At 44.3% G+C, this 15,165-nt stretch overlaps 1 protein-coding gene across 9 annotated transcripts in view; it reads left to right on the forward strand.

Moving 5' to 3' along the window:
- Window positions 1-15,165, forward strand: part of AGAP1 (ArfGAP with GTPase domain, ankyrin repeat and PH domain 1) — a 642,723-nt gene that overhangs the window by 290,027 nt on the left and 337,531 nt on the right. For all 9 annotated transcript variants that reach the window (XM_007966740.3, XM_007966741.3, XM_007966743.3 and 6 more), the window contains exons 7-8: window positions 12,473-12,600; window positions 14,075-14,230. In XM_007966740.3, the coding sequence (XP_007964931.1) occupies window positions 12,473-12,600; window positions 14,075-14,230 (284 nt within the window). The remainder of the gene's footprint in view (window positions 1-12,472; window positions 12,601-14,074; window positions 14,231-15,165) is intronic.

A 15,165-nucleotide genomic window follows, 5' to 3' on the forward strand; every position in this document is an offset into this window, starting at 1 on the left:
TTAGCATAATCTATTTTCTTTAAAATTTTGTGTAGTTTCTTTAGCTGGGATAATTTAGCACAATCTATTTTAAATTCTGTGTAGTTTCTTTAGCTGGGATAATTTAGCATAATCAGTCTGGCACGCTATCATGTTTTTGTTGGTATGTTTTTCTCTGTGTATGTTTTAAAATCCTTTGCCACTTTTTCTGTATTCTGTCTTCATAGTGTGTCGTATTCCTTTGATGCCACCACATTTATCTGCACTTAGGTCTTTCTTTCATTCCGCTGACAAATTGTGTTAGTTTACTTTGTAACCCCTAATTTGGGCCTTTTAAGAAAATGTGGATGGAAAAGGGAAGTCCTGTAGCCTCGCTGGCGTGGAAGACTGTAGAGGAGCCTCGCCGTGCGGATTAAAGAATTACCGGTGAGCCTTCACCTTCGGGGGTGGCAGAAGCACTGCTGCTCCAGGATCATCAACTTTCTAGCGAGACAGCTTGATGAGTTGAGAAGAAGTGACAGGTTCATCTTTCCCCTCTTTGTTTAAGCCATTTATCTTTGAGATCCTTGCCTGCCATCTAAATTGTATTGCCAATTTACTGGGATATTCACTTGCCTCGTCTTGGAAGACGCTGATTTGCATCCAGCTTGAGAATAAGTGAGTGAGAAAGTTAATCATCTCCTGGCCTTTGGAACAGATTTGTACTGTGTTTAATTGTAGCATTTGAAAAGTTACATGTTTTCTATGAGAGTCTGTATTCAACCCTGTGTTAACCTGTATCACAAGGAGAATAGAATAGTGTCCTACTCTAGAAAGCTCTGCTCTTCGGAAGATCTTTAATTTATGCTTTTTACATATCTTTCTCCATTTCAGATTAACCTAAGCTGTGTGAGCTGCTTTTGAATTCTGCCTACTTGTTGTTGATGATGATTGATTTAATTAAGTGGAATAATTAATAAAGAATTGTAGTTGGGCGTGGAGGGAAATGGTGTGCTCGGCGCTCTAAGAGATTCTGAAAAATTTATGGAGATTGTTGTAGGGATAATTATTTTTGGAAATAGGAAAACAGCTTCAGTTGTGTTCAAGTCCATTTTTCTGGAAAGTTAAAAGCTGTCCGAAGGAGCATGTGGCTGTGACAAGATCTCGTCTATTTTCTTGTGCCCTGTGATGAGAAGAGCACAGCTCTCTTACTCTGAGCAGGTGAGGTCCCGAAGAAGCAGCTCATTAATAAGGTCCTGAAGAATAAGTTCATTTGTTTATAGGGATCAGGAGACCCCTAGAGTTCCAGTGAAAAAGCGTGAGCTCTGTCCATTGATCCCGGGCCTGCCACTCTTCCCCGCTTGTACTGCCTCCCGTATTCTCCTTGACATCTTTTCCGAGCACATGCTAGTTTTGTTTCCGTCAGGCTTCCTTGAGGGAGCTTATCAGCCCCCCATCAGGGTCTTGACACCAGCTCCTGCCACTTTGACACATACTTAGGCAGTGCTCGGAGCCGAGCTGGCCTGGGCCGTGGCCCCACAGGCTTGTGATCAATGGGTTCCAGTTCTCACTTCTTGCCTTTGAGTTCTCAGACTTCTCCCCTCTCCTGTTTTAGAGTTGAACTAGCAGGGGCCGCCTCCCCCCTTGGCTGCTGCTTGCAAACCATGTGGGTTTCCTATGTCATGAAAGCTTTTCTTCGTCGTGTGCTAATGACCGCCTGTTCCACAGGCGGAATACTTTCTCCTGTTTCATTCACCCATCTGAGTGTTTCCTGCTTTAAGTGTCTCTTCTGTGTCTATGCAGCATTCATGATTTCTCAGTATTTCCCTCTTGCAGATGATTCCTTCTTTGTCTGCATCATAAACACACACCACTCTAGACAGCACTTTCTGTATCCCACACACTGTCACTTATCTAACACATTGGGAGAGAAAGGTGCTGACAAGGCGTGCAGGAGGTGGATGGGATGTTCTGGTTGGTTGGTTGACATTTTCTAGATGGTGCAGCTGGCAGATTTGTCTGGATCCCACAGTCTCCCACATCTAGCAAGTTGCCTGGCACATACTAGTTGCTCAATGAAAGCAGTCAGTAAATGGGATGAGTGAGGGATGCTATAAAGCATAGTAAAGAAACCTTCCTTGACACATTAAAGGGAAAAGCAGCCACTCCACGTATTAAAGAATGGGAAGCAACTTGCTTGGTTTCTTTGAGGACTTGCTTAACTCTGCATTGACCAAGAGCAAGCCGAAGAGCATTCTGGGACCAGGAAGATGACCAAGTACATTGTAGGATCAAGAGCATTCTAGGCCATGAGCATTCCAAGACCAAGAGCCATGACCACGATGAGCGTTCCGGGACCAAGAGTTTGACCAAGTATTATACATTCTGGGACCTTCCTAGGCCATTGGCATCAGCACTGCAGCCTCTGGGTCACACGTGCCTCATGGGTGTCATCCTGACTTAACCTGTGCTTGATGGGTGGGACTTACTTGAGTAGGGCAGGAGGTTTTGAAAGGCCATGATCCTACGCAGTACTTAGCTCAAGTGCACCGAGAAGCAGAGCTCCATCCTGGGACTCTCGTACAGCCAGCTAGAGACACAGGGTTACAGACACAGCTTAAGTCCTTCAAGCTGGAGTATGACTTGGATGTACAAACTCCTAATCCCTAAGGATAGGAAAAGACCTAGAAGATCTGAGGATTTTAATTCGGGAAGGTCCACCAAAAGGATAAACAGCTAGTAAGCTGGGATGGTATGGTGCGGATTTTGGATGAAGGTGGCTGAGTTTGAAAACTGGAGAAGGCATGGATGAGACCAATGCTGAGGGAAGGCAAGGCAGGGCAGGGAGAGGAGTGGGAGAGTAGGTGAGGCGGGGTGAGGAAAGGAGTGGGAGGTAAAGTGGGGCAAGGAGAGGAGTGGGAGGGTCCATCGGTGTCCTCAGTGCCTGGAACTGACTGGTGGGTGTCCTCTCGGCACATGGGGCAGACTGAAGCCTGACACGTGACCCCCGAGGGTTCTCCAGACAGGATCATATCGAGCCCCTTCTCCTTTCCCAAATGGTAGGGGAGACGTGCTGATGAAAGCAGAATGGAACCCTCAGAAGCATGCGTTCAGACTGGCAGTAGACAAAACTAGCCGCAGGGCCACACCACGTTTAGGGTGCATTTCAGCATCTCTCAGGGGAGTGAATGTTGGCATGTTGGTGCTTCTGAATACAGGATCCCTGCTCCTTCCGAGGCCTGGAGCCTGGCAGATGGTCGGCTCCCCAGCCCCTGCGGCCCTCTAGCCCAGGGTGACTATGGGAATCAAACATGCCTGATTTTTGGCAGCTTGACTTTGGGATGAAATTTTAAGGAACGATTGTGCTGTGAAGGAATGTATGGCAGAGGAAGGGATGTGTGTTTCCTGCAGCATGATTTGATGTCCCCTTTACCCCAAACAACTACTTTATACCAGAGTTGGATACACATGTTAACAAATGTCAAATATACTCTGTTTGTTTCAGCACAGGGTGTTTTTTGTTCTTGTGTTTGTTTTTAATTGTGTTCTTTCCCCCCAGCTGCCCTAGACATGGTAGAAATTTCCCCCTCATTCTAAAATTCTGAAATTAATGTCAGCAGCCTTGACTTTGGTCCGTCCTGAAGGTAACTGTTTATTACAGTCGGCATTTAAATCCCCCGATTAATAGGAGCAATTAAACAATAGCTTCATTTCCAGCAAATTAACAACCCTAATAGGTAATTGCGACATAAATGAAGATAAATTTGTTTTAATACAACGAGATAAAAAGAATACAGACAAGAACTGAATTTCAGATTAAGAATTCGGACTTCCGTACTTCAGGAAAAACTTGAAAGCTTCACTAGAAGAAATTAAAGCAAGCTTGCCTTTTTAACCATAACCTGTTTTAGATTAGAGGGTTGTTTGCTCAAAAACTATATATATATATATATATATATAGAGAGAGAGAGAGAGAGAGAGAGAGACAGTCATATTTTGTGCTTCGATACTCAGAAGGTAAGGCATCAAAGGATTACTTTGATATACGTAAGGTAAGTCATCGAAGGATTACCACTCACCAAACCCTTTCTCCTGCTGGCTTGCTTGGGGCACGGCAAGTCCTAATGACTTGCTTGAGCAGTTGAATCTTGGCCACAGCCTCTCATTAGGCTTTCAGTGACAAGGAACCGAAAAGCAAATGCATAGAAGAGCATTTCCTATTTCTACACCCCTACGTTAAATTGATGACCTGTTCATTGCAGGATGTCTTACCATCCTTGTTAGTATTTGTTCTGATTGGGAAAGTATTCTGCAAAAAAAAAAAATAATTCGCAAAAATTAGAATCTGTCCTGTTGAAATGTGGAAGTGGCTGGACCAGACTTGTTGATAAATGCAGCATCTGTGTGAAGGATGGGTGGGAATGGGTAGATTTGGGGTGAATAGCGAAGTGCTGATTTTAAAGGTAGTAGCAAAAAAATGATGCAAGCCTCTTCTTCTAGAACAGGGATAATGAATTTCTCCTTGTGGGGTCGCCATGCTTATGGGAAGATGGAACGCAGGTTAAAGAAACTATTGGAGTTTAGCTAAAACTGTATCAGTGAGCTTGTATCTGCTTATCAGAACTCATTTGGGTAGCTTAGAATCATCAGATGATATGCAATTAGCCTAGAATTCTATGTGCTGCCAAAATATTAATCCAGTAGAAGGGTAGAGGGACACAGTTTTAGATATGGGAGTCTCAAAACAAAATTCAAATTGTGTGTTTCTCGGAAACCACTGGAGCCAGGCTGCTGAGTTCAGCCCCTGAGGCTCTTTCCCAGCCTCTCCCCTCCTCACACCCCTGCACACTCTAGGTAGGAATGACCTGTATTTTCTAACCACCCCAGGTATCTTTCCAAAGCATAAATCTCTTCACTGTTCAATTTGAATAACCCCCGTTGCCCTAAGGACAGCTTCACTCTTGCCACTCTTCTCTGCATATCGAGTCCTTAGAAATGCATTTCTAGTTGCCCGTTTCAGCATCTTCTCCCACTACCTTCTTATAACCTTCCCACTCCGGCCCCACTGTTGATCCATCCATTCCTTCATCCAGTTGGTGTGTGCCCTTTGAGTGTCGGGCGGGCCCTGGCCCTGGGAAGTTAAATACAGCATGGCCTCAAGCATTTCCAGAAGAGGTCCCAGCTCCGTAGGGTTGACCCATTGTCTTGGAACATGGGCTGACTGTATTCTTCAGTAGATGGCACAGTTGGGCAGGATCTCCACAGGTGTGGAAGTGCCAGGCCATGCCGTGGGTCCCATGGTTCACTGATTGCCATTAAGGAACATACTGTAGCCGGAAGACCCGAGAGACCCTCATGGATGTGTGTGCTTCCTCACATGGCTATGATTTGACTTAGCTTTTCTTTATTGCTCAAAACACAGATCATATGAAAACACGTTTAGGAGATGGGCTTGAATTATCAACCATGTAGAGTACACCTTCTTTAACATTTAACTTTGAGATTTTCATGGTGAGAAAAATTCTACATATTTCTTTTCACTCCAAAGTCACACATTCTGAACTACATAGATAATTTGGTAATTAGTTTCTTCTTAATTAATAAGATAGTTTAATGATCACTCTACTGTAATTTAAAACTGAGTTGAGACGTTAGGGGATCTTTTATTTGTTACTGGAAGATTTACGGCCGGTAGTGGCTTTCATTATGTATGGAAGGTCTCTGAGTAAGCCCCCTGTGTTTCGAATGGAAGATCCTTTCTTTTTCTTTTTCTTCTTCTTTTTTTTTTTTTTTTTTGAGATGGATTAGGGACAAACTGTCCCTGATATGCCCTGCCCAAACTCCTGACCCACAGAATCATGATAAACAGTAAGATGGCACGTTGATATGATTTTTTTTTTTTTTTTTTTTTTTTTTTTTTGAGACAGATTCTTGCTCTTTGGCCAGGCTGGAGTACAGTGGCGTGATCTTGGCTCACGGCTCACTACAACCTCTGCCTCCTGGGTTCAAGCAATTCTTCTGCCTCAGCCTCCAAGGTAGCTGGCACTACAGGCACACACTACCGTGCCTGGCTAATTTTTGTATTTTTAGTAGAGACAGGGTTTCACCATGTTGACCAGGCTGGTCTCGAACTCCTGACCTCAGGTGATCCGCCCACCTCTGCCTCCTAAAGTGCTGGGATTACAGGCGTGAGCCACCGTGCCCAACCTGGAAGAGCCTTTCAATGAAAGGTGGAGTAAACGAAGGCACGACAAGACATGCAGTGCCCTCAGCTGTATAAATTTTGCTTTTAAAATATTTTCGTGGAGTAAAGTTAGTGTTTCATCTGGTGTGAATTAAATTTCATCAGTGTGTCTATGGTGAACATTTAAAATACGGTTTTATTGGAGACGTGGTTTGTACTTTATAATCCCTACCTAACAGTGCTTACTCGGAATTGCTCCCCTTCTCCCGAGTTACTGGCCTCACTGTGCTCCAGCTTTCCCAGTAGCAGAGGAATCCTCTTCCCAAACGTGGGCTCAGTTTACACCGAGTTGTTGGTTGTCATCTAATGGTGGCTCTTCGGTGTCACTGGAATCTCTACGCTGTCTCTGTGTCTTCCTTAGTTCTCTGCCCCCACTTTTCCCACCCTTCGCATGTCATCCGGTCCCCCACAAAGCTTCTGCATGGGGCTCGTCTGAGCTTTCTGCTTATTCCAGAAGAGACTATGATCCTTATCCAGTAGTGCTAATACAAGGAAATACCAGGAGTGGACAAGCCACCTTCCCCAAACGTGAAAGAGCCCAGTTTTGCTAAGGAGCTGTTGAAGAAGTAGAAATAGAACAGTGCCGTGGTAAGATCTGCCTTTGAGGTCACCCCGCGGCGTGTTCAGGTCCTTTAGGGGGCAGTCAGGAAGATTCATTTGGAAGCTGCTTTGGTCACCAGCTGTGGAGGGATCAGTCTTAGATCAAGGCAGTGGCAGTGAAGACGAATTTCTGGGACACTCTGGTGGTTGAACCAGTAATCTGTTAGGCCTGTTCTGTCCGTGCTGAAGAGTGGGTGTGCCATCGACTGAGCTAGAAAACAGATGAGAGGCAGGTCGGAGAGAGGCGAGGAGGCCCAGGCTGGGCGGCGCGGACTTGAAGGCGCTGCAAGCAGATCCAAGGGGAGATCCTGAGCTGGTCATTGGCTGCACGACCCTAGAAGGCAGGATGCGAGGCAGAGCTCTTCATGGCAATGGCGATGCTGGGAGCGCCTGGCACTGAGGTGGTGACTGAGACATTTGCGAGGAGATTGCCCAGGCAGAGGGCATGGGAAAAAAGAGGACACCAGGAGGACGCCAGGGAAGCACCCATACTTCAGGAGCCAGCAAGGGAGGATGAGAAAGAGAAGTTCCAGCCGGAGGAGGAAAACCAGGGACGTCAGGGGTTTATGGAAGCCCGAGGAAGATGCAGAAGAGGAAAGGAGGGAATGACCAGGAATGCCACGTGCTGCTCAGAGGTCCAGGAACGTGCGACCTAGCCTCCGGGCCGTTCCCAGTGACCTTGGCAATGGCAGGCCCAGCCCAGGGATTGCAGAGAGCAGGAGAGGCAGAGTCCAGCAGCATCCTCAGGCTTTCCAGAAGGCCTGGCTGGGAATGGGGTGTGGCACACGGTGTCATCGGTGTGCCTTGGTGAGCACCTCCTGTGTGCCAGTCACCACATTCAGTCCTTTTCAGCATTTGGCTGGGAATGGGGTGTGGCACACGGTGTCATCGGGGCAGTCGGTGCGCACCTCCTGTGTGCCGGGCACCACACTCAGTCCTGTTCAGCATTTTGTTTAGTCACCCAAACAAAAGTTAGAAATTGATGAGAAACTGAGGGTGCAGGGCAAAAGAACACATGATTCGTACTGTGGAAGCAGGACGGTCTGTTGGGGTGCTGGCCGGGAAGTTGGGTGTTTGATTGCCACGTGGTGGTGTCATGAGCAGTCACGGAGCCGTCGGATTGCTCTGGTGAACTCGCTGCCTGGTTTTTCTCACCTGCAAAATGAAAGAGCTGAGAAGATAAAATGAGATAATAGATGGGAAATGTAGGCCACCCAGCCCTGCTCAGCCTTTGAGCAGCAAAGAGGAGGAGGAGGAGGAGGAGCTGTTCTCTGGTTGCAGAGGGCATGAGGCTGGCCCGGAGGCTCGTAGTGTGACCAAGGGCGATTTCTTGCCTCATTTTGTGTGATATAGAAACAAGGTGGAAGTAGAAATTGGGCATTATGTCAGGATTTAATGAAGCCTTGTTTGGGAGCTATTGTCTTATTTTTAACCACTAATTAAAGGGTGCTATTTCCCTCTATAGAAGAAAACATTTACAATTTGTAGATAAAGTAAATGTATGCCTCACTTTTTTCGTTAAGTTCTTAAACTTTTTTTTTTTATTGAAGAATGGAAACATACACGAAAGTGTATTTGGGCTTAAAAAGTTGTCACAAAATTATCCTCAGGTCAAGAAGGACCCATTTCCAGCCCCCAGAACCCACTGCATCTTGTCCCAGGCACCTGCCTGCTCTGCTCCCTAAAGATAGGCACACTTCTGCCTTCTGACCCTGTGGTGAAACCGGCTTGGTTTTCACCTTTATACAGGGTACACACACACGCACACGTGCACAGTCGAAGGGCTAGCTAAAGGTATATTCTATCTGTAAATCCAAATAACATTTTAAAATTGTAGAGGAAGTGACTTTTAAAAGAATGCTAGGCATTACTCTTGGGAGTCTCAGGAGGGTAATTTAATTGGTAGTGTCAGTAGTAAGAGCAAATGTTTTCTGTACCCGTTGACACTGTTTTAGATTTAGGAATAGCTTGTGTGACAGAGTCATGGTGAAGTGTGCCGTCCAATTTGAGAAAAGATCAAATCTCAATGACAAAGCTTCCAGACTTTTTTAAACATTAAATTTAATTTTTCTGAGACCGTCTCTGTTGCCCAGGCTGGAGTGCAGTGGCGCAATCTTGGCTCACTACAACCTCTGCCTCCCGAGTTCAAGTGATTCTCTTGCCTCAGCCTCCCAAGTAGCTGGGATTACAGGCATCCGCCACCACACCCAGCTAATTTTTGTATTTTTAGAGATGGGGTTTCACCATGTTGGCCAGGCTGGACTTGAACTCCTGACCTCAGGTGATCTACCTGCCTTGGCCTCCCAAAGTGCTGGGATTACAGGTGTGAGCCACCACACCCGGCAACTTCCAGATTTTTTTTACGTAAGTCCACATGATTGTGTTTCTGATCTATGCACCCACACACATTTACACTGAACATATTTATGTCTATGCAACAAACACGTTTACATTGAACATATTTATGTCTATGCAACAAACACGTTTACATTGAACATATTTATGTCTATGCATCAAACACATTTACATTAAACATATTTATGTCTATGCGCCCACACACATTTACATGGAACATATTTATGTCTTTGCACCCTCACATGTTTACATTGAGCATATATGTCTATGCACCCACACACGTTTACATTGAACATATTTGTATCTATGCATCCATACACGTTTACATTGAACATTTATGTCTTTGCACCCACACACGTTTACTTTGAACATTTATGTCTCTGCACCAACACACGTTTACATTGAACATATGTATTTATATAAAACAGCAAATTTATTTCTTGAATAATCAAATATAGACAAAAACTCAATGGTTATAAAAAGCTTCCCAGACAGCATAGTCTGGGGTAATATTCACATGTTAAACCTATTAACATTTAAATGTTCTAAATATTATGAGTAATTAGCGATTACAGCCACAGAAGAAGAGCTCCCTCCCGTGACATTCCATCCATTTTCTTTGAGTTGTTTTTTTGGGGGTGGGAATGGAGGGGGGTTCCTCCACTCACATAGACCCAGCAAGCTTTTCCTTCTAGGAGCTTTTGTGAACTCACCCAGCCTGCTGCCGGTTATGTGGAGAAGGACTGCAGATGTCTTGGATGGCAGTTGTCACACTAGTTTTTTGCTTGCCCAAACAATTCATTTAGGGATGTCTTCAAGTGAGGTGCCTAGAGATTCCATCCCATCCCTGGGACATCGAGCAAATAGCAGCAACAGCCGTTGGCAAATTTGTGGCTGTTTGCCAGCATTGACTCTGTAGTCAGTTTGCATTTTCAAGATGGGGGAGACATGGGCACATGGTACAGAGGAGTCCTTTTCCCTTCCTAGTCCTCATGCTCTCCCTCCTCCTCCTCAAGTCAGATACTTTTTGTTCTTCATTAAAGTTTTCCCTTATTCTTACAGGTCACCCTGTAGTCTTAAAGCATTCAAGCAGTCTGTATATTTTAGAACAACATATTTATAAATCATTTTCTTTCCTTCGTTTGTGTATGGAAGCAGGAAGGACATAACAGTTACAGGTAGAGGGAAAATAGGACAAATACGAAAAAAACAGTAGAGTTTAAAAAATACTACCAGTTATTGGATGTTGTGACGTCGTTTTATTTTTTAATTAATGTGCTAGAACAATAATTAAATAGAAGAATTTCAACAGTTAACAATGCTAAATACTCATACTTTGTACATCTTGTCTGTAGTTTGATGAGAGGCTTTGTTGTAAAAATATTCTCTTTACTCATGAACTGACTCTTCCTAGACTCCAAGTAGGAAGGATAGAATATTCATTTGCATTTGAAGTTTCATACAATAGAGATTTCAATAACATATTTGACTTGTCTTAGGAAGTTTCTCACATCTTCCCTAGTTTCTACAAATGAAAATGTCTGCAAAGCTCTCAAAGCCTGCATCCTAGACCTATCTAATTCTGACGTCTGCGCATTTCTTACGAGTGTAAAGTCAGTGTGGCCATCCAGCTGAATAGTAACTCTGAGACTGGCAGTAAAATCAGATATCAGTGTAGTTGATAATCAAAGCCCCTTATTGCTATTTTTCAAAAACAAAGTAGCAGTACTTTAGCACTCACCCAGGCAATTATGATTTTTGGCTAATTTACTTTTGGTTTTTGCAATTTCAGGGTACCTAGACAACACATTTTGCATCTGTTGAAGTCTTAGATTTTATTTTTGAGTTCACGTAATGACTTTTAAAATATTCTAGTAAATGTCTTCAAAGACCCCAGATCAATATGCCAATGGTTCTGAAATGACAGAGTGCCACGATATTCCTCTGTAATTTAAACATGATTAGCTGATGAAGGTTATGATCAATACACTACCGGAAGATAAATTAATTGATATCATCCTTTCAGGATGATAAGAGGCCTATTGGAGGTGGGATGTAACTAATGAAGCTGCTTCTTCATCTCTGTGAGCCATTTTTTATATATTGCATTTTCACTTAATCATATTTATACCATCATTCATTTACATGAAACCTATAGGCTGTGGACAAACCAGTTTCTTATTAAAATTGTATTCATTTGGAAAAGAAATTATCTGCAAACACAATATGGGCCCCATCTATGTTATAACCTATTGCTGGGGAGATCACATGTTCTTCTCCATGGACATCTTCGAAAATAGCAACTATCTAGGCAAAGACAAGGATTGAATATCGTTGAACTTAATTACTGCTAGTCCCCAAAGACACACATCTATTCAAATCAAAACTGTAGTTATTCTGCGGCAGTGACACCCATTGGTATAGGAAGAGTTTTCTAATCGTTGACTTCCTTTCCAATTACATCCAGTATGCTTTATCAGCGAGCCTATTTGCCAAGAGAAGTTATGGCTGCTTGAATTTAGATCTGTATTGATTAAGATAAACTTCCAATGTGTGCAGTAGTATATTTAAATAAAAGAGGTCTTTGATGTAATTACATGTCCTTGAATATAATTCTGTATGATAGCTTGTAGAGTTAAGAGGAATTCTTTAGGCTTTAGGGGGAAAAAAACCCCCAAAAAACCAGTTTTTGTCTTTCCAGGGGGTTTGGTTAAATTGCCCTGCCTTATTTAGGATTATTTTTGTTCCAAGTAACTGGAAAAAAAGATCATTTTATGAGAATAACTTAAATGAGACAGGTGTGTATTTTTTTGCTTCACATTCCTCTGAGGTGGTCTGTGCAGGGCTGCTGAGGCCTTCTGTGGAGGCGGAGGACCGGAGTCGGGGGACCGGCTCTGTCTCCCTCCCATGTGGCTCCTGTTCCCAGTGTCACCTCGTGTTCCACAATGCTGCTGAGGCTACATAACATATGTGCGTTTCAGGCAACAAGTAGGAAAAACATATAAGAATTTGGGGGCAAAGGGAAGCCCTCAAGAAAGATCCTTAAAAGCTGTCCTATGATCCTTCTGCTCTCATTCTGCTGGCCAGAGCTGGTGTACCTGGCCATGTTCAGCTGATGTGGGGGTGGGGGGATGGGAGGAGGCTCTGGAAAAACGTCATATTTATGCTGGTTGTCATTTGCCCAACTAAACCAGGAATGCTATTACTGCGAAAGAAGGAAGTAACAGATTTCGATGACAGACTGATGATCTCTACTCTGTTCCCGAATTTGGAAATTGATTGACATGGATTTCTTTTTGTCTGTGTGTCTCCCAGTTGCCCAGAAGATTGTTGCCACAAGGAAGAAGCAGCAGCTGTCCATAGGACCCTGCAAGTCGCTGCCTAATTCTCCCAGCCATTCCTCCGTCTGTTCTGCGCAGGTGTCCGCCGTGCACATCAGCCAGGTACGTGAGGTGACGTGAGAAGTCGGACTCTTAGAACCAAAGAGAATGTGCAAATAGTGTTCCCAGCCAATGCAAGGTTGATTTTTTTTTTTTTCCAACTTTATGAGTAACAGCATGATGTAATTGACTTAACATTTTCTTCAGAAACTACTGTGGCCAAGTGAGTTTTATGGGAATCATTCGTTAATGTTTTCTGTCTTCATGCTGCCTATGTTATGAGGCATGCTGGCCCGGGTGGTGATGGGAGGTGTGTGGCTGTGGTCCTCGCTGGTGATGTAAACCACCCTTCTCTGGTCTTGGTCCTTGTCTGCTTATAGGTTGAACAGTTGTGAGTAAATCTTAATGGCCAATCTCGCTTTATACTTAAATTTGGTAGTGGCATTCAATTATAATTATCATCTCCCTTAGGTCTCATAGAAACTGCTATCTTTCCATAACAACATTTTGCAAAATTATTTACTTGGAAGCAAACGGAATAATTGTCACTTTGAAGAACCCAACCAAAAACCTCTTACTGCTTTGTTTTTGCCTGTGCTTGTTTTTTGATTATGTTTCCTGGGCAGGTACTCTATTGGCACTTTTTTTTTTTAAGGACATGGCGAAAAGGTTCAATGTCATGCCTTCAGTTCACTTGGGAAGCCAGTAAAGTTAGGGCATGTATTGTCAGAGCCTGTCCAGGTACAGTCATGAATGTTCATGCTGGCTGGGCTGAGTGGCAGATGCCTGTAATCCCAGCACTTTGGGAGCTCAAGGCAGGTGGATCACGTGAGCTCAGTAGTTCAAGACCAGTCTGGGCAACATGACAGAATCACACCTCTGTATCTACAAAAAATAGAAAAATTAGCCAGGCATGGTGGCTTGTGCCTTGGGAGGCTGAGGTGGGAGGATCACCTGTGCCCAGTAGAAGATTGAGGCTGCAGTGAGTGAGATCGCACCACTGCACTCCAGCCTGGGTGACAGAGTGAGACCCTGTCTCAAAAAAATAAATAAATACATAAAAAAAGAATGTCTTCACTTGCTGTGTTTATTTTTCTGTGAATCTTGAAATACTTTTCAGAAACACGCAGATTTTCCAGGTGTCGCTTTCAGAATGTTAGCTGTGGTTCTACTGATCTAAGGCAGTGAAGGAAACATAGAATCCATTTAGTTTAACCAATCTCTTTCATTTTCAGAGGAAAGAGAGAATAATCAAATTTGAACTTCAGAAGTCTTCTAAGTTAAATGAAAGAGACTTCTTTGTCTTCAGTCACTTTTCTTAGGGGATGCCACTGAGTGAGGTGGTTGGCACGTTCCAGGATGAGACTTCGTAGACGTGATACTAATACACCTGGCAAAGCCATAGACGCCAGTCAGCCATTCTCACGCATGCCTTCCGTGGGGCTCATGCTCACTTGTTGGTTATGACCTTGCTTAAGTGGAGGGCTTGCGTTCGTGAGTGTGTCGTTAATAAAACCTTGGATTTTAATCATTTCAGACAAGTAATGGAGGTGGGAGTTTAAGCGACTATTCCTCCTCCGTTCCATCGACTCCCAGCACCAGCCAGAAGGAACTTCGGATCGATGTTCCTCCCACTGCCAACACGCCCACGCCCGTTCGCAAGCAGTCCAAGCGCCGGTCCAACCTGTTCACCGTGAGTGTCACCCCTGGGTGGAGATTTGAATGGGAGTCTGAAGCGTCTCCATTAACGCAAACCTGGTTGCCGCACGGTTCAGTGGTATTTGTAGAATCTCAACTATATTAAAGTTAATACCATTGATTTCTGTGGAAGACTAAGAAAATCATGCAAAGATTTGGATGTTGAGTAGAGTGGGGGTACTTCATATGTCTGAAATAAAGAGCTGGGGGTGTGTGTAAAGGCACTTGTTATCCTGTGGCTCCAGCTAAAGACATGTCACAGTGGATACAAGGAGATGACAAAACTCTTAACTTTCCCAGATGTGTGTGTCTAACCGTTCAGATGATATCTAAGCTATTACTGTCCACAGGCCCCCTTCTTCTGCTGGCGTGCCTGGCGCTGCCCTCGGGGTGGAGGCTGGGGGCTGGGAGCTGCTTCCTGGAGGCTCATTGCCCTGAGGCTCTCCACTTGGGTTTTTTTCTGTAGAGCATGTTGAAAGCAGAGAGGAGCTGTTCTGGGTTCAGGTTTATAAATTCACAATCTGGGTGCACTCAGGCACGTGTAGTTCCTTTATTTTTACCCCCCTTTTGAGACGGGGTCTCACTCTGTTGCCCAGGCTGGAGTGCAGTGGCTCAATCATGGCTCACTGCAGCCTCAACCTCCTGAAATCCTCCCACTTCAGCCTTCTGAGTAGCTGGGACCACAGGCACTCACCACTTTGTGTGGCTATTTTTTTTTTTTTTTTAAGAAATGGGTTTTACTGTGTTGCCTAGGGTGGTCTTGAACTCCTGGGCTTAAGCCATCCTCCCGCCTTGGCCTCCTGAAGTGCTGGGATTACAGGCAAGAGCCATAGTGGACAGCCAGCATGTGAAGTGCTTAAAAACTCCCTGGGTGATTGAGATGCAGAGAATCCCTGAATTACAGAGGAGGCAAAAATGCCACCAGCCTGT

Source organism: Chlorocebus sabaeus, chromosome 10, assembly GCF_047675955.1.
Source record: "Chlorocebus sabaeus isolate Y175 chromosome 10, mChlSab1.0.hap1, whole genome shotgun sequence".
In the NCBI taxonomy this organism is placed as follows: Eukaryota; Metazoa; Chordata; class Mammalia; order Primates; family Cercopithecidae; genus Chlorocebus; species Chlorocebus sabaeus.